Source organism: Dermacentor albipictus, chromosome 5, assembly GCF_038994185.2.
Source record: "Dermacentor albipictus isolate Rhodes 1998 colony chromosome 5, USDA_Dalb.pri_finalv2, whole genome shotgun sequence".
Classification (NCBI taxonomy): Eukaryota; Metazoa; Arthropoda; class Arachnida; order Ixodida; family Ixodidae; genus Dermacentor; species Dermacentor albipictus.
In genome coordinates, this window is record NC_091825.1 from 162806418 (window position 1) to 162825837 (window position 19420).

General features: G+C 46.9%; 1 protein-coding gene and 1 long non-coding RNA gene across 3 annotated transcripts in view; one reads left to right on the top strand and one right to left on the bottom strand.

The window, feature by feature from the left end:
- The window catches only part of LOC135904003 (larval cuticle protein 16/17-like), a 46324-nt gene extending 42367 nt beyond the window's left edge, over window positions 1-3957 (bottom strand). The window contains exon 1 of one of the 2 annotated variants that reach the window (XM_065434531.2): window positions 3757-3957. In XM_065434531.2, coding sequence (XP_065290603.1) covers window positions 3757-3821 — 65 coding nt within the window. In that variant the 5' untranslated portion in view covers window positions 3822-3957. The remainder of the gene's footprint in view (window positions 1-3756) is intronic. The other variant, XM_065434532.2, reaches the window with a different exon arrangement.
- Window positions 3958-4299: 342 nt separating this feature from the next.
- Window positions 4300-6352, top strand: LOC135904051 (uncharacterized). Its single transcript, XR_010564994.2, has 2 exons — window positions 4300-4676; window positions 5678-6352. It is a non-coding gene; the product is annotated as an uncharacterized lncRNA (long non-coding RNA).
- Window positions 6353-19420: the final 13068 nt, after the last annotated feature.

A 19420-nucleotide genomic window follows, 5' to 3' on the forward strand; every position in this document is an offset into this window, starting at 1 on the left:
TGCACGCTTCGGCGTCATTCTGGGTTGTAGCGTTGTAGCTCACAAAACTGCCTCCTGTCTCTCTCATTCTCTCTATTACCTCGCTAACCCGCGCCTCCTCCCTCTGCTGTCGTTGCTGTTGCGGGTGAGCACGAAGACAAGCGCGGCAGGTGCTGCACAGTACTGCGAGGCGTCACGCATAGTCAGGCATGGTGCAGATGCGACACAGCACAAATCTTGACACGAACTTCTCTGGTCGTCCTTCCTTTGTGCCACACTCTTGTCATGTACTAACGCTTTAGGGGCTACGTGTCGCAAATAATCTGGTGTCGACGCCGCGGTCGCTGGGCGAATAATCATTCTGAACCACAACCGTGCAGGCCCTCCACGTGGCACATACCTTGTCTTACATTCTTTACAAAGTTATTGCTCGGAATTTTGAGAATGACAGCTCATAAACAAATGTCATGAAACAAAACACCCCCAGCGAATGCCTTTTATGTTTTTGTGACATGGCCACGTCTCGACCACGTCCCGACGCGGCCGGTGTTAGTGGCGGGCTTCTCAACTATGTGTCCTGACGTGGCCGGTGTTAGCGGCGTGCCGGACAGCAGCAGCAGTGGCAAAGTCGAAGGAAGAGGCAAAGAAAACTCCGCTTTAAAAAGTGCCCCCTAGATGTTTACAAAAACAAATCATCACGTGGGCCTATTCTTGTGACAAAGTTGAGCAGAATAACTGCTTGGGCTTGTTGGTTGAACATAGTGGAAGGCTACGGCGCGAGAACCAACGGAGACAAAAGAGGCACACAAAGTACGCAGACACGGCTATGATAGTACAGAAAGGGTCCAAGCTCAATGTCACATACCCCTGTGGGTTCAGGGACCTGTAACGCGCCCTTGAACTACCCTCGTCACACGTGGGACCCAAATAGGTCCCAAGCACAAGGGTAAGAACAGACGCTTGTGAAAAAAAAAACGTTTTGTGCAACTTTTTCAAAAAGGACTGCTAAAAAATTATCGGCGCCAACCGCGCTAGTGCCACTGATCGCGTGTTCGTCGCCGTCATCTTCTTCCACAGCTGGCTCCGTTGCGTCTCATCATTCCAGCGTAGAATCTCACTTCCCTTCTGTCGTAATTGGGAGGACGCGTTTACGCGGGTATGAGTCATTGCTTAAGGGGGTGTACTTTTTAAGCAGATTCGCTTTGACTTTATCGAAGTCATCTGCTTCTTTCCCCATGCGTGCAATGATATCAGCTACCTCACGTGGCAGCAACGTAAGCAAGTGTTGCGGCCACATGTTTCTCGCGAATTTTGCCTTCTCACACGTGCGCTCAAACTGCACCAGAAAAAGACATAAGTCCCCTCCTGCCCTGCGTAGGGTACCATCAAGTCTGTCATTCTGCGCTCGCTTTCTCATGCCCCTGTGCTAGGTCTTTCAGTATTTTGAGCCTTCAGAAACTCAATATCTAGGCGCCTCATTTCAAGGTCGCACTCTTCTTTCGTCTCACGTGCTGCCCGCTCGAGGTCTTCTTTTGCTTCTAGGCGCTTACGCTCTTCCTTTCCTTCCTTATCCGCAATGCTCTCTAGGCATTCCTTCAGTTCATCGTCGCCTGCCCCGCTCGCTTCGATCTCCTCAATGATCTCCGGCTCTCTCTTTGATTCGGCAGTTCGGAGGCCCAATTCTCTGGCCAAGTTAAACAATTCCGGCTTCTTTAGTGCTTTCAAGTTCATGTTAGATGTCGTCCAAAGTTGGGGTCTCCAGGGCTGCCAACCAGTTGTTGCGACACCATTTCTCGAAGCTCGACCGGCGTTACTATTGGGTAGCGTGGCGTCGGCAGGCTACAGGCGTCCGGTAGACCATGGTGACCAGGCAGGGACGATAAGATTTCTATTGCGAAACTTGCACTGTTTATTCAATGATTGGTGAAGGATGCGAAGAGAATGAATGAGTTGAAAAAGTACCATTGCGGGACCCCTTAAATTGGCCCACTAAAATCGTAGGCTGGATCTTGCTTACGTCAGCGTCAAGTGACATGCGCTGAGTCCCTTCGCTGCTTGGCGGCTGCTCCCACTTTCCTAGGCGACGTCGCACTTGCTTGCCTTCGCTGGCGGCAACCCGCGGGTCGGGCATGGTAGGCGGCTGATCCTTTCTTCTAGGCGACGTTGCCACAGCTTGCCTCCTCTGGTGGCAACCCGCAGGTCCGGGATGGGCGGCTGATAATTTCTTCTAAGCTACGTTGGTTCGCGGAAAGGGCCTCCCATAGAGTCAGAGAGTTCGCGGAAAGGGTCTCTCCTAGAGTCGCACAGTTTCTGAAAAGGGTTCTCCATTGGTCGCGCACACACAAAGGGGACTGTAAACACTGCGGGGCGCCCGCCAGACCAGCAACCACTCGAGACAACCATAGCAAATTAGGAATCCATCCTCCGTTTCAGTTGAGCAGGGTCTTTCGAGCATTCTTTTTGCTCGGGGTGTTACACGCCAACCGTAACAACGATAAAAGGTGGAAATGTAACAAAAGAAATGGTAGGCGACCCTAATCGTTGACTTAGGACCTCGACGTTGGTGTTCTTTAGGTTAACTTAGGCGAACCCAACGCACGAACCAAACTCGAAGACAACTGTTTTCCAATATTTAGCCGGTAATATCATGCCACCTTCTTGTGTGTGACGTCATTAGTTACGTCATTACTAACGATTTCTACTTCCGGGTTTCCGGGAATATCGCCAAAGTCGTGCTCATGTGGCGGGTCTCTAATGTCTACGATTCTGTGACTTGGAGTGCCGTAATCAGTGATTTCTAAATAATTCTAATTATTCCAGACATCTCATTAACTCAACTTGTAACTAAACTTATGCGCTGATATCATATTGGCACGTGTACTTGTCCTTATCAGGCGACACGTTTCATCGCCTAAGAAATGTTATCGCACAGCGCAGGACGCGCTTGCATGTGTGGGAAGTTTCTGGAATGTTATCGATGCTTCCATGCGCTGTCTGTGACCAAACCTTGTGTAATCTGATTGCATTTGTGCGCGACGCGAATAATGTAGAACTTTGTAGAAGGCAAGCGGGTCCCAGCGATTACTCTGGAACATTCGACGACTGATCTATAAAAGCCGACGCGCTTGACCCGCTGATCGAATTTTCGACGATCGCCGACCGTGTTCGCCTCTATCGTTGTGCTATAAGTGTAGCCTGTTCTTGTGGGCACAGGTTCGCCCAATAAAAGTGAGTTTTGGCTTTCACAGTATTGCTACTGTGTTCTTCATGCGTCACTCCACATGACAATATCTATAACAAAACTCGTGAATGTTGTACTGTAGTAATGTAGTATTTATTTTGAATTTCCTCCACGGTCATCTCAGCAGGTGAACCGGAAGTGCTGCGCAAGAAACAGGAGTGTCACCCGATGCTCGTGCCACTAAACACTGGCCACCTGAATGCTCTTCAGCGTAACGCGTTTGTGCAGCAAGCATTCAAATACATTCGGCATAGACAAATTAGAAGTTTTCTACTCGTAGAAAAAATGAAACGCAACCGCTAACATATACCGAAGCGATATTTCTGTCTGCACGTCAGCTAGCACCAATCGGTCCACGTGCAACTGTCAACAAGTACCCTCAGTTCCTTACAACACTGCAGAAGATTGCGCCGCGCCAAGCCAAAACAAATATTCACTTGAATACCACCGCGGAAGATCTTTCGTTTCGTCTTACAGCTGCTTTGATAAGGATAGCGCTTGTTTCTTCACAACGACTGCTGAAAAAGTGGGCTTACCTCTTGTCCGTCGGGAAATTGAAAAATTTCGCCCTTTTGTTCCTGCCCGAGTCGCCACACCACATCCGTGCAGCACGCCACGTGCCCTTTCCTCAGTTTCTCCGAAAATGCCAGAACGTTCGCAGGCACAGAAAGAAAGTTCCTAACTGCAGAGAATACGAAAAAACGTGCGCACGCATAGAAAATGGCAGCAGCAGACGAAGCGATAAGAGCGAAAGCGCCGCCCGTCGTCGCAACAAATGAAGCGCCTGAATAAGCATATAAGACGCTGAAAAAGAAAAAAAAAAGCCGAAAGCGCATTTTATTTCTACTTATAATTGCATCGCTTCACTTTATTGTTATGTATGTTGAAAAGATAGAGCCACATAATCAAAAGTTCTTGAATTTTCCTTTGGCTACCAGTGTCACGGCGAGGCTTTATTGCCAATACCGAAACTATAGCCCCACTGCACACCCACTGCGCATTGGGGGCGTGCTCCACCACTGGAAAAGCTGGCGCCGCTGTCGGCGTGACGTGGTGTGATGGATCACGTGAACGCAGTGGCCGCGTCGGCTGCTTCGAAAGCGCCGAAGCGAGCTGAGAACGGAAGTTTAAAATCCCACCTGCGCTGCGGTTCTGATCAAGTGGGGAGCTTTCCCCTCTTCGGGTGTGTGTGCTTGACAACACTTGAAAGCAATATAATAGGAAGTGGCTGCTTTTGACGGCGTCCAACATGGTAAACTACTGCTCGGTGCCGCAGTGTCGGATGTACGCAACGGAGCCCGGTGTCAGTCTTCACACGTACTCGCATGACTAGGAGCTGCGTGAAGATTGGATCGCGAAACTTGGAATCAGCAAGCAGCCATCGGCTACAACTCGGGTGTGCGGCAAACACTCCCGCGAGGAAGATTTCTGCTACGGCGTCGGGACACAGTGTTCGGTGAGTACAGCAGACAGCGCGCAATGAGACGCTCACCCGCACGCGCAGCCCGACTAATGTCATGAAGTTTTGGTTTATGGACTTGTTGATGCTAGATACTGGCAAGTTCACTGGAATGGAACGGGAACGGTAAAACGCGCATTAAAAAGAAACGGATGGCATATACTCATGCTTGTGCAGCACCAAACAATGACTAATGTACTGGATTAAGAAAAAGAAGCAGCGGGTAACTGCTCACTGAGAAGACCGATAAACATACGATGCGACGCAACTTCAGAAATAAGGATATTGAAACCTCGAATACTTTAGAAGCAAAAATAAGAATCATTCCACTCTGTGAAGATGGAATGGCAGCGAAAGCTTACGACAGTCAAAGCTCTCAAACGAAAAGCAAAGTGATTTCGCTGCCATTCCATCTCTACATAGTGGAATGGTTATCATTTTCTTGCGTTGCGAGTTTGGCGTCGTTGCCCGTTCGGAGGTGCCCGGGCTCGCGATTGTTGTTTTCGTTCAGCATCGCGGGAACGTTCTTCTTCGGTGGTCGTTTGACATTCTTGTTCTGTTCCTTCCAGCGCTCCTCGTACGCATGTTGTTCATCGGGTGTACGAACTATACGTGTCCGCCCTGTCGATAACGCAGCTCTTTTTAGCGTCGATACCTCTCCCGCTTATATACTGCGATAACATTGACGTCACGCTATTGTTCATGGTGATCGTTCTAATCTGTACCGCATTTAGACATCGGCGCCACCACAGTGGCCCGTATGGGTTTCTTATAAATCGGCAAGTCCGTTTCTGTTACCAGACGCCTAAAAAACTATATATACGGAAGGTTAGTCATATACAGCCTTCGCTGTAAGAAGGAAGATTGAATCGTCGCGACGGCACATCACAAGTCACCCGCATAAGCGTCGAAGTCCCTAGTTATAACGAAATTATAACAAACGAGGGCACGGTAGCTTTTCTGAGAACACGCCTAACCATGCGTGGGTTGTATTACAGGTGCTTTTCCTTCACATCGTCTCAAGCGCGGGGTTTCTAACTATTCCGAAGGCATGCGCCACTGCATCTTGAACCGCCCAACGCATCGCAAACTGCCAAGTATCTGCAAGATTGTCAAGTTATCTGTTGCATCGACGAAGTCAACGCTGGATGGTCCACTGTATCTGTGACGTCATGGCCTTCAGCTATAAAGGCAGCTGCTTCACCCGAGGACTTTAGAGGGCACGGCAGCTTTTCTGAGAACATGCCTAACCACGCGTGGCTTGTGTTACAGGTCAGTTTTTGTAATCCCGGCTCTAACATACGTACAAGCTGTTATGGTCTTTTTGTGCTGCCGTGCCCCCAGCGGTGTTTTCATATGATTGCTCATTGCTGGCTTACTATACTTATCACTTTGTGTGGAGATGTTGAGGAAAATCCTGGCCCTGAATGACAGGAAGGGCTGAATACCATCTTGACTTATCCGAAGGAACTTAAAGAGTCCGAGAAAAAGCGGGATGACACAATGTCGCAAATGAATTCTCAGTTGTCAAAGTTGAAGTGCTATGAATATCAAAAGCGAAAAACAGAAAATATCTGTGCTGAAAAATTCGGTAAAGCATTTCGAAAATGTCTTGGCTGCTCAGGATAAAAAGGAAGACAGAACACGTCGAAATAACTTGATGGTGTTTGGAATTCCTGAAACACTTGACGAAACTAGTGACGTGCTCGAGGGTATGGTGATCCGGCAGGTGTGTCATTACAGACTGGGAATCGTGGTCAAATCATTGGAACGCATACATACGATCAGCAGGTTACGGAATAACAAACCAAGGCCCATAATGTTTCGTTTGTACAACATCAGAGGAAAATATTCTGTCATGAAAGTTTGTTTTAAACTAAAATATACAGAGATATCGATATCACGTGATTACTCGCAAAGAACCCTTGCTATCAGAAAAAGGCTTTGTCAGTCTATCGGCGCCGATAGAAGTGCCGAGGACAGCCCTGTGCCTGACAAGCTCTTCGTAAACGACGATGCTTACACGTGGGATGAAGGCAAGAATTTTAGGGTGGGCCAGTAGTCCAGCGTAGCAAGTCCGAAGTAATTCTGAAGACAGGCATATATAGTGACGCAATATCAACGCCGCAAACGCGGAAAAGAAGCTTTTTCGGCTTCTTTGACTCAAAGTGCAAAACCTATGCAACAAATATGACCAACTAGAACGAGGGCTCTTATTGGATGATCCTCATGTTGCGGTAATTACCGAAACCTGGCTGCGTCCCGAAATAACGAACGATTGTGTTTTTCCGCCAACATATAACTGCTGTCGTAAGGGACGACTGACACGCGGCGGAGGCGTGGCTATTTTAGTGAAAAAAACTTTGATGTATTCGCTGTTGCCTTCTGTTAGCTCGGAGCATGAAAGTGTTTTTTGTAAGGTGATGCTGTCGGGTAACCAAGTTGTCGTCGGGGACGCTTACAGGCCACCCGGGACTCATCCAGATTTTTTTATTAGAATTGTATGATTACCTAGACTGTTATCAAAACCGAAATGTTATTATTGCCGGGGACTTCAGCTTACCTCATATTGACTGGTATTCAATGTCATGTGGCTCAACGGACACTAAATGTTCTGAAGCCTTGATAGATATATTACTAGCGCACAACCTTACCCAAACTGTTTACCTGCCTACAAGGATTACAGATTCAGCGACATCAGTTCTCGATCTTGTATTATGCTTTGTTAGCATCTCTGACTACAAAGCTGAAGTGAATGAAGGTTCTCTGACCACAAAATAGTGAACTTCACATGTGCGCTTCCTACTCGATCGCAGTTACGTACTGCCAAGTATATCACTGTTAAATATCATTATTCTGCTGACGACCTTCAAATTGTGCATTGTTTGGAAGAAGCACTTGTGCAGCTTAATACTGACGATGACGTGAATTCTTTGTGGAACAAGTTTAAGTTCTCGTGCCACTTTTGTATTAGAAAATTCATTCCAGATAAAACAAAAAAGATCGGCAGACAGAATCCTTGGGTAAACAGAGACGCTATTCATCTCAAACGTAACATAAAACGATACCAAAAATCTTAAAATTATGACAGGACGATCGTTAGCACGATGGCAAATGACTTAGCTCTAAAACTGAAAGAGGCAAGGGAACATTATTTTACGGGAACGCTTCGTCAATTTGCTTCTCAGAACTCCCCAATATTCTGGCAATTCCTATCTAACAAAGATTCTCGACTTTTGTGGGAAATATGCGATGTGAAGTAACAATTACAGATGCAAAGAGAATAGCTGAAGCGTTTAATGCGTTTTTTTCAAAGTGGTTTTTCCAGTTTAAGCACTAGTATTGCCGAGAGACAGATGTTTGGCAGCCCAGACGTGATCAGCGTAAGCTTCTTTTGCGGTTAGACGCAAAGAAAGCTACAGGGCCAGATAACATTAAGAAGAACTTCACATTGGCCTAGTTGGTATTTACTGTATATCATATAGACCGCAAATAAGACGGGGACAGAGGGAGTAAACACATAAACAGCACGGGCGGTAACTTTCAACTGTTTTATTCACAGCAGCCCGTGGGCATATATAGGCAAAAAGAACATGCGCAGATCGCAGCAAACAAGAATACACATCAGCTTAGCGTGGCAACCAATTATCAAAAAAATCTATTTCCGATTGAAACAACCTAATAGAGGTATCGCTATAACACAGTCTTGGCCTTTCTTTTTTATGTGATAAGCCTCCATCAGTTCACGTGCAGTCTGGTCATGGCATCTCCCCAGAATCTTTATCTCCTCAAAAAGAGGTGCACAGCGACAGGCATTGCAGTGCGCAGGTAAGTGCGCCAATTCATCTTTCGTTAACTTTTGTTCATGTTCCCTGGCTCGATCATTTAGACACCGTCCAGTCTGCCCTATGTAGGACTTGCCACACGCCAGAGGGATTTCGTACACAACTCCTACATTGCATTTTGCATACGGCTTGGTGTGGCTCTTACCACAACCTTGCCTTCCTTTAGGATCACGGGAGGTGCGGGGGCAGAGCCGCGCCAGCTTAAAAGGGGCTGAAAAGACAAGGAGGACTCCAAACCTGCCTGCCACCTTCTTAGGTTGTGAGCGACCCTGTGAATATACGGCACTACTTCGGGTCTTATGGCCATAGAAGTCGTCCTCACCCTTGCTTTTCCCCTAGATCCTTTTACCTTCTGCAGGAGGGTTCCCCCTGGCGTGTGGCATCCCCCTGGCGTGTGGCAAGTCCTACATAGGGCAGACTGGACGGTGGCTAAATGATCGAGCCAGGGAACATGAACAAAAGTTAACGAAAGATGAATTGGCGCACTTACCTGCGCACTGCAATGCCTGTCGCTTTGCACCTCTTTTTGAGGAGATAAAGATTCTGGGGAGAAGCCATGACCAGACTGCACGTGAACTGATGGAGGCTTATCACATAAAAAAGAAAGGCCAAGACTGTGTTATAGCGATTCCTCTATTAGGTTGTTTCAATCGGAAATAGATTTTTTTGATAATTGGTTGCCACGCTAAGCTGATGTGTATTCTTGTTTGCTGCGATGTGCGCATGTTCTTTTTGCCTATATATGCCCACGGGCTGCTGTGAATAAAGCAGTTGAAAGTTACCGCCCGTGCTGTTTATGTGTTTACTCCCTCTGTCCCCGTCTTATTTGCGGTCAATATGATATACAGATAACATTCCTCCTGCTTTTCTTAAAAAATATTCGGAAGTATTAGCTGGATTTTTGGTTAATATTTTTATTAAATCTTTAACCTGTGGTGCTGTTCCCGACGATCGGCGTTTGGCACGAGTAATACCAGTTTTTAAGAAAGGCCTCCGATCTTCTGTGAGTAATTACAGATCGATATCACTCACCTATTGCTGCTGCAAAACTCTAGAACACATCATAGTCACTGACCTGAATAATTTTTTTCGGAAAAACAATATACTGACGGCTAATCAGCATGGTTTTAGACAAGGATACTCCACAACCACACAGTTAGTAGTCACAGTCCATGAGCTCGCTTCCGTGCTTGATGAGGGCGGTCAAGTTGACGCTATTTTCTGAGATTACTCTAAGGCATTAGACAGAGTCCCTCATTCGAAACTAATAACTAAAATGAAACTTCTCAGAATACCCCCACAGATAATAAATTGGGTAAATTCATACCTGGCTGGTCGTAAGCAGTATGTGGAAATAAATGGATCATGCTCCCGGTTGTTTGGGGTAACCTCAGGCGTACCTCAGGGATCGGTGCTGGGTCCAGTACTATTTAATATTTATATTAATGACCTAGTTAAAATTGTGGAATCACCTGCTTGTGTCAAATTGTTTGCACATGATTGTATTATATATAGCAAGGTTCGAACTGTCTTTGATCAGCTTTTTCTGAAAGAAACATTGGATTGGTTGGCAGAATTGCAAAGAATGGGATATGGTTATTAATTATGGCAAAACAGTGCATATGTGAATTACAAATAAGCTAAGAAAGCTAGAATACTTGTACAAAATGAAGGATAGTAAGATAAAGGAAGTATAAAGCTGCAAATACATGGGGATAACTTTAACTTCACGTATATCCTGGATGCCTCATATAGACAATGTAACCTCTGCAGCCCGAAAAAGATTAGGAATTCTAAAGTTTAAATTAGGTGACTCCACATCCTCATTAAGATTAAACGCCTATAAAACGTACGTTAGACCTCTCATAGAATATTCGAGTATGGTTTGGGATCCTCACACAGTGGTAAGTATTCAAAAACTAGAAAGAATTCAAATGTTAGCCGCACGCTTCATTTATAAGCGCTTCAAACGACGTGGTTCCCGAACCAGTATGCTGGAAACCGCAAACTTTGAACCACTAACTGATCGAAGAAAAACTACCAGATTAAATTTCTTTCGCCAGCTTTAATACGGGAAACTAGGAATACAACCGCGCGACTATATTATTAAGGACACATCTAGAATTTCCCGCCACAAACACAACCAGTATTTAAAACCGATCTTTGCACGAACAAACCTTTTTAAATACCCATTTTTGCCGAAAACAAACAGTGACTGGAATGCCCTACCTGGGAATTCCCATTGCTTACAATCACCTACTTGATATATATCTTGTCAACTCTCGCTTTTCATGACCCTTGTATATGTTTTTATGTTCGCTTTTTGTTATATTTGGTCATGTAGCCCCTCCTGCTTGTACAAATGTCCGCAGTATTCTGAAAAATAAAATAAAAAAAGAATATTTTTGAACGGCTCTGATAGCGTCCGATGGTTGCTTGTATGCTGACACGTGCTCATGTGCTGCCGCCTAAAGCTTCCGGTGTGAAAGCGCGCTCGCAGCGAAAGCGAACCTATAACGTAAAACTATTCCAATATATTTCTATTCCAATCTCCTGACTTCAAATTTGCGTAACCACCGACGCAAGCACCGGGCGGTCACCCACAGTGTTGTCTGTACAGACCAATCAAGCACTCTCCTCGTTCATAGGAGGTCACTTTTGTTTGCTCGAAAAACGAATAACATTGCTTACACTGAGCGGCTTGTCGTATCTAATTGGCTGACAAGAGGTGAGGAGAACGCTAAAGTGGAGAGGGATCCGCTGGGGCAGAGCCAGTGCACTGAAAATCGATAACCGGATGAAGAGAGTGGTGCCGGCGTCTGCGATTGGTCGGCTTTCCCTTACTTAGCTTGTGGTGGCTGGTCGAAAATCGCAGTGGCATGCAACGGAAGCTTAAGAATGACGCTTAAACTGACCCCCATCAAAGTAGAGTTGGCAGAATGAGGTGGTAAATGTGCTGAAAGTGCTCGAAAACGCTACACGGCCATGCAAGAAGGTTCATTATACGCAAATACACCCATGCTCTCCGGCAGGTGCGAGTAGCCAGCGTCTCAGCTATCGGCGGCAGCCAACTTTTATTCCTTTGGGAACGGGGCAGCCTGCGGCTATCCCGAAGAAAATGCAGTTTTGTTCGGCATATTAATGCATCTTTATCGCGTACACGTCACCCTGACGCGGTGAGTTTGTGCGGTTTTGTGATGTCGCGTGACAGGCAGGTGAAGTGGGTGCAGCCCGAAAACATTTCACCAATAGCCGAGCTCTAATGGCGAAAAGGGGTCGAATCAAAAATAACTGTTTTTCTTTTTTCTGTCAAATCATGCATAATCAGGGTGTACACATCATATCACATGGGGAGCTATCGCGGTTTTAGTGACGTCGCGTGACAGACAGGTGAAGTGGGGGTGGTCGAAAAATTTTTTTGACCAATCGTGGAGGGCTGATAGCAGAATTGGTATAGCAAAGGTTTGGAATAGTTTTACGTAGTAGCGCCCATTGTGCGCGGATTTGCATGCAGGCGCACAGCAGGCGACCGCGAACCCGCGCCATCGCTGCATTGAGGCTTCATTCTGTTGTGCTCCATTGGGTTATGCAAACAGCTCAGTATAAGAACACATTTCGCGTAGTCCGCTCTCATCGATTGCCCACCTTTTACGCAAGAAGCCGGTTCGGCTGACTCCATCGCGGCGATGGCGCAGTAGGCGCGCTCACCGTGCGTATTCGGTAAAGAGATTGTGTCTGTAATCCATCCTGTGCTTTCTGCTTGCCCAAGATTATTATTTTGACAGTAAAAAAGTTCCTTCGTGCCGAGAGTACTTACAGAAATGTCCAGGAGGGCTCCTGCGTGGTGTTTTTGTTGGGCGGCGACAGCCAAAGCTATATGAGGAGGGCGCCGCGTTATCCCTCAAGCTAGGCGCTTCCGACAGGGGCGACTCTGTAAGTCCTCGCCCCTAATATACTTCGGCTGTCTCTAGCGCAGCTCGTCAATACGTGCTCACCGTGCCACTTCACGCATGCGCTTGAGCGGATGACAAGCTGTGAAAGCCCGCTCGCCGGTTTTGAATCAGCGCCTCGTAAGACCCGCCCACCGAGCTCGGACGTTCCCTGTCATTTTGGCGGCCCTCTCTGAGCGTGGTGCCGTGACTGCCCATCACCAATTGCACGCAGCGCTTTCAAGCCTACCGCAATTGCTCAGGTTGCGCAGTTCGGGCGGAAGTGCACACGTTTGTAGCCGAAACAGCGCGAAAGCCCAGGACAAGGCAAGAAGACGGAGGCCGCCCGCTTTGCCCGTGCTCTCCGCACACTACACGCACGACCAGCGCTATATAGGCCACGTCAACGCTCTCGATAACACGTTTCCAAACGCGCCTGCATCATTGGCCTCTCGACAAGCCTCTCCACGACAATCTACTCGCTATAAGTGTTGTCGTTATTAATGCGAAAGCATTATATATGACCCATGGCGCCGAAAGTCCGGCGTGATCAAGCGATTCTATCAAAAATGGCCGACGGCGCAGAGAGCCAAAGCACGTCAAAAAATGTTCAGACTGACGTCAAAATTCGCATGGAGGTTCCTGTAAACAAAGCAAATGAGTGGCTTTGAGAAGAAAGTTTGGTCCATTCGGGTCTCGGCGGGAGCCGGGCCTGCGAGCGCGCTTCCCCGGCGGATCCGCGGTTCCGGCTGACTGACGGTGCGTGCGTCATTGCACACGTCACGTCGCAGCCATCTTTCTGCGACGTTAGAGTAAGGTGACTTAAGGAGGATTAAAGTGAATTAAGGTGAAGTAAATTGAACGAAGGCGAATTAAAGTGGATCAACGCTGATTAAAGTGGATAATGGTGGATTGAGGTTGGTGCAAACTAGAGCAAGGAAGATTAAGGCAGAGTTGTTAAGGACACGTGACAATGTAGGACGTCACGTATTATGTTCACGTGATTATTGGAAGTGAAAGTGGTCCCGACATGCTCGTGTATCACGTGTCATGTCATGAAGCATATAATGAAGTAATCGCAATATGAACTCGTAGCCACTTGGCGATGAGTTCTGAATGGTTGCGTCCTCATGGTTATTGAACGCAGAGGAAGGAAAGCGAAGAACGGAACACAGACACGTTGTAATACTTAAGAACACTTTAAGGGGGACAACTTGGAGAAGTCACAATGCTATAGCATTAAAATCACGAAAGGACACACTAGTGATCGCCAGTTTCTTATTTATTTATTTATTTATTTATTTATTTATTTATTTATTTATTTATTTATTTATTTATTTATTTATTTATTTCAGTTACCCTTCCGGCCCTGAATGCCTTCTATAGGGGAGGTGTTTTTAGAGAAAAGCGGTTTTACGTGAACATGCCAAACTAAATTAAAGGGCTTCATTTAGTACGACAATGAAGCTAAATTCAAGTATCAATATGTAAAACAAAAAGAAACAACCACATGGTATGCGGAACACATATACTGTAACATACGCGCACACCGAGAACACGGTTTATTCATCGTACGTTTCAAGAATGATCAAAGTTATAGATATTTTTTCATGAGATATATCTCTCGTGACATGGGCAGAAAGAACACTCAATTGTTGCGGCTCGAGGCGGCGTTTGGGCCGCGAATCCACCAAGCTCATCGACGAATACGTCCGGTACTAGGAATGAAGGAAAAAGGGTTAGTTTTACATTATTAACACTCGCTTCAGATACGGAAGCCCACTCCATGCAGGAGCATATTAAACGTCCGAGTTCACATGAGGACACATCAGCGCTTCACTGCACGAAAGGACTGCGCTTTTGATACCGTCGTCTTCCCTATAGGCGACTAGACTAGAGAATCTGATGACTGTCCGCGGCCAATCACAATCGTCGAGTCGGTCGCAATATCCGGGCCATGATACCGCACCGTTCCGCCGCGCTCGCCCTCCGATGTTTTGCTTTCGCCCCCGCATATTTAGCAACCTTGGAGTCCGAGGTCGAAGCCGTTCCCGTGGTAGCATTCGACGTTGGTCCTATTCATCAATTAGTTCAGGTTGTCAGGTTCAGTTCAGTTAGAAGGGTCCTCTGTTGACCCGTCAGCAGTCGGCGTCAACGCTGCGTAGACTTCGGTACAGGCGCTGATGAATGGGTGGGGTCGTCTCGTAGTAAACGTCTAATCAACGCCCTTGGCCGTAACGCAATGCGCCGTCGAGTCGGTGTAGTTTCGAGCCCGACAGTCTTCGCTATGCCCAGGGCGCACATATTTGCGCTCAGTATCAGGCAACGGATGGATAACTGTTTGTCCACAACAGGGTCGAGTCACAATTAACCCGCGCCTTTTCCGTAAAGTCCGGGGCAGTATACCGCGAAAACCGAGACGCTTGTAAATCTCTCAGCCGGAAGTGGCCCAATAACGAGGAAGTGAAGTACAGTATGGTTCAGTATTAAAGGGAACACCTAACCAGCATAGCTCCATCAATTAAAGCTGAGATAAACTACTACTTTCGCTGCCACACACTAACGCCTGGTCCAACGTATCATGTCAGTCACTTTTCTGCGACTTTGGTCGAAGACATATAGAGGCCCCGCAGGGGCGTCTGCGTCAGCAGGCGTTTGATGTGTTGCGACACCACGTACCCGAGCACACGAGGGTTGGACCGTCCCACGTGTAGCCGTGCGCAGCTTAGCCATGTCCGGGGAAAAGGGGATCCTGGAGGTTGAGCCAATGCTGGGTGTTTGGACCTTTACGGCCCCTCGGCGGCGGCAACACACACCTTTGGCCGCGGCTTCACGTAACGGCACCCCCGGACCGACCCAGCCGGGGGAAATCGATAATTGCCTTTTCCTGCCCCCCCCCCTCCACTCTTCGTCTTTCTCTCTCACTTTGAATCTTTCCTCTCTTCTACTCACTTCAGTTTACTTCCATTTTCCAGGCAGCAAGGGTTAACCGTGTGTATCTACCCAGCCTTGGGTACATTTATTAGGTTATAGCGGTGTTGTATAGCTGACGTCTACAGGTATGTTTCTAACCTCGTAGCGTCCCCTTGTTGGGCTCGATGGTAGGTGGCTACCATCGCTGCTGAATATTCTAAGAATGACATGGCAAATGCATCCCCCCCTTTCACATCGTCCTAACAAAAGAGGGCGCACCAAAGCAATTTTTGATTTCACTCTAAAAAGCAACATAAAAACATTCCCACGCTACCATGTGATGCATAGTGGAGGATCTCTGCCAACGAGAAAAGTATCCCCATTCCTAGTAGCAAAATGCCTAGTAGAAAAAATCGGAAAACAATACAAAGCTTCAAAGATGTCACGTGGGGACCTCCTCCTTGAACTCAAAACCAAAGACAAAGTAGAAAAGCTCGCTGATCTCACCAGTGTCTGTGACATCAAAGTCACAATCTCAGCACACCGTTCGCTTAACACAAGCAGGGGCATAATATCAGAAGAAGATTTCTTAAACCTGAGCGATGAAGAACTCCTGGAAGGTTTTCAAGAACAAAATGCAATCAAGGTCAAAGAATAACTCTCCGAACAAATGACAAACAAATCCCGACCAGAGAGAGAGAGAGAGAGGGCTCTTTATTAGAAGAACAGAGAATTTTGCCAGCGCGTATATAACCGCTGGCATGCTACTCTGTATAGGGATGGGGAATGGGATTAAAAGATTCCAGAAAAAAGTGGGAGAAAAAAAAAGCATAAAAATAAATATGAAATGTCCGAGTGGACCTGATACTAATTTTTACACGTGACATGGCGGGTAAATTTAGGCTTTTGTATAGGAAGGATGCAATTTTTAAAGTTTTCCTATTTGACCAATTTCTGTCAGGTATTTGAACAATAAATCCAAAACCCGTCGCTGTTTCGAAGGGCCGGGCATTGGACCTAAGATGCTCGGTAACGTTAACGGTTCGTGGCGAATCATGTCCATTTGGTGCTCAAAAAATTTCTCTCGTCGCGGTACGCGGGGCATTCTAGTAATATGTGCTCAATTGTCTCTAAGTTGCGACAGTTATCACAGTATGGGTTAGTGGTAAGGCCTATGCGGTACAGATAAATGTTCGTATATGCCACGTTCAGTCGAAGACGATGGTACAATGTCTCTAAGTGTCAAGGAAGTGGTCGTGGAATTTTCGGTCTCATTTCTGGGTCTATGTAACGTAGGAAGTTATCTTGGTGAAGCGGCAGATTCAAGATGCGGTTTTTTTCTTGATAGGCATATTTTTTTGCCATGGTTGAAGCGTCGGCTTTTGTAAAATATGTCCCGACCAAAAACGTTATACTTACCTTTGGTACCAGTATTGTACCTACTACACTTGATGCAGGCTATCTTAAGATCAACGTAAGACTGTATATACCAAGCCCGAGGTGGTGTTTCAAGTGCCAGAGGTTCGGACATGCATCACAATCATGCAGAGGTAAACCGACATGTGCAAAGTGAAATGCCAATGACCATCAGTCGGAGAACTGCAATGCTGCTCCACACTGTACGAACTGCAAAGGAGATCATCCAGCATATTCACGATCTTGCCCTTGGTGGAAGAAAGAGAAAGAGATAATTGCACTTACGGTGAAAGAGAAGATTTCCTTCTACGAAGCAAGAAAGAAATTAGCACACTTACCTCAAACAACCTACGCCAGTGCGGTGCGGCAGGGGGCAGCACCGCAGTGGCCTCAGGAGTTTACAGGGACCGCAGTCAGTGGCCCAGTAGTAACTCCATCAGTCCCATTGCTGGCAGCAGCCAGTGCTGCTCCATCATCATCATCACATCATCATCACAGACGGGCCTGCAGACCCCGGTTCCACAGGGCCCCAGGCTAAATCGAACTCCCAGGCCTGAGACGCGCGTCTCAGCGCCTGGTTCTCGATCATCCAGCGCCTCGGAGAACGCTATGGAGGTCGACACCAAAACTCCGGCGTCATCGACGCCAAAACATCAGCGCTCTCTGGAGCGCACTAAGAAAGATAAGCTCACAATAACTACGCGAACAAAGGGACCGGTAACCTGAACGGTTACCGTTCTTCCAATAGTACATTCCCGCTAACAAATGTCACCTACAGTTACTTAGTACATATAACCAGTGGCGTAGCTAGGTCGTCTAGCACTCGGGGCCCATAGGTCTTCGGTCCCCCCCCCCCCCACCCCCGGGTATAGTCGAGGAAGGCGAGGATATCGACAATTTCCGGGTTTCAGCACCAGTACAGCCGCCTTGGACACCGCGCACGTCCCCCGGGTCCCCCTCTCCTTCGCTTTCGTTCCCAGAGGTCGCGAATGCAGCAGGTATTACGGCTGGATGGATGGATGGATGTTATGAGCGTCCCCTTTGGAACGGGGCGGTGGGTTGCGCCACCAAGCTCTTGCTACTATGCTGCCTGATATCCTACCTAGGTTAACCAATGAAAAAGGAAAATAAAAAAAAACACTATGAACTAACAAGTCCAAATTTTCTTATCCCCTATTGCGAACTGTGTTTTTGTACGTCTCCGTCTTTTGTCGTTTCCCTACTTTTCTTCCACCAATCCTCCACTCGCCTCTTACTAATGTCTATTGCGGACCTGTTTGCTTTACCACGGCTTCCGCTGAACCCAAGAGCTTCAGGGAGGCCAGTGGTGCCTAAATCGACCGCTGGGTAGACGTCTTCACATTCTAATAAAATATGCTCCGTCGTTTCCCTAGCTTTACCGCAGCAAGCACATGCTTCTACTTCGTTCTTATATCTCGCTTTATAGGTGCGTGTTCTAAGGCATCCCGATCTCGCTTCGAAAAGTAATGAGCTTCCCTTTGAGTTATCATAAATGGTTTCTTTCCTGATTTCGTTTTTTCCTCTTAAGTAGTTACTCATGGCAGGTTTCTTTTCCATTGCCGCCACCCATGAGATTAATTCAGCCTCTCTAACTTTCCGCTTGACCTTTGTTGCTGTGTTGCCCACCCCACAGGCCGCATACTTGCTGGTAAGCTTCCTATTTCTTTTCCTCCACTGTGAATCAATGTTTTGCCTGTACAGATACCTGAACACTCTCCCAGCCCATTTACTTTCTTCCATTTTCCTCAGCCGTTCTTCATACTCAATTTTACTGCGAGCTTCCCTCACTTCAAAACTAGTCCAGCTCATATCCCCCTGCACAGCATCATTTGTAGTCTTCCCGTGAGCGCCCAATGCGAGGCGACCCACTGACCTTTGGTTCCCGTCGAGCCCTGATTGTACCCCTGATTTAAAGCAAACAACCGCATTTCCAAAAGTCCTGGAACCATTACCCCTTTCCACATACCTCGTAGGACCTCGTACCTATTGTATCCCCATAGCGCTCTGTGCTTCATTATGGCTGCATTTCTCTTCCCCTTGACTGTTATGGTTTTTTCCTGTGCTTCCATATATCCATTGCCTTCGTTTATCCATATACCAAGGTATTTATATTCTGTTACCCGAGGTATTTCTTGGCCCTGTATCTCCACTGTCTGTTCACTGTTTTCATTGAATACCATAACACCTGATTTTCTAACACTAAATTTCAAACCTAAATTGTTGCCTTCCTGTCCACAGATATTAGCCAGACGTTGCAAATCACTTTGCTTGTTAGCGAGCAACACAATGTCGTCCGCATAAAATAAACCTGGGAGTTGCTGCTCTATTACTGTACCTGCCTGTTTGTATGGGAGAATAAACCCGATATTACTTCCTTCTAGCTCCCTCTCCATCCTCACCATGTACATCATAAACAGCAGCGGGGATAAAGGGCACCCCTGCCTCAGTCCCTTGTTGATTTGAACTTTCTCCGCGCTTCTCATCCCTTCCCATTCAACGCAAACGGTATTTTCTAGGTAAATCTCTCTCAAAAGCTGTAGACAATCGTTACCTAAGCCTTCCCCTTCCAGAATATCCCACAAAATGTTGCGGTCTACGTTGTTGTATGCTCCTGTAA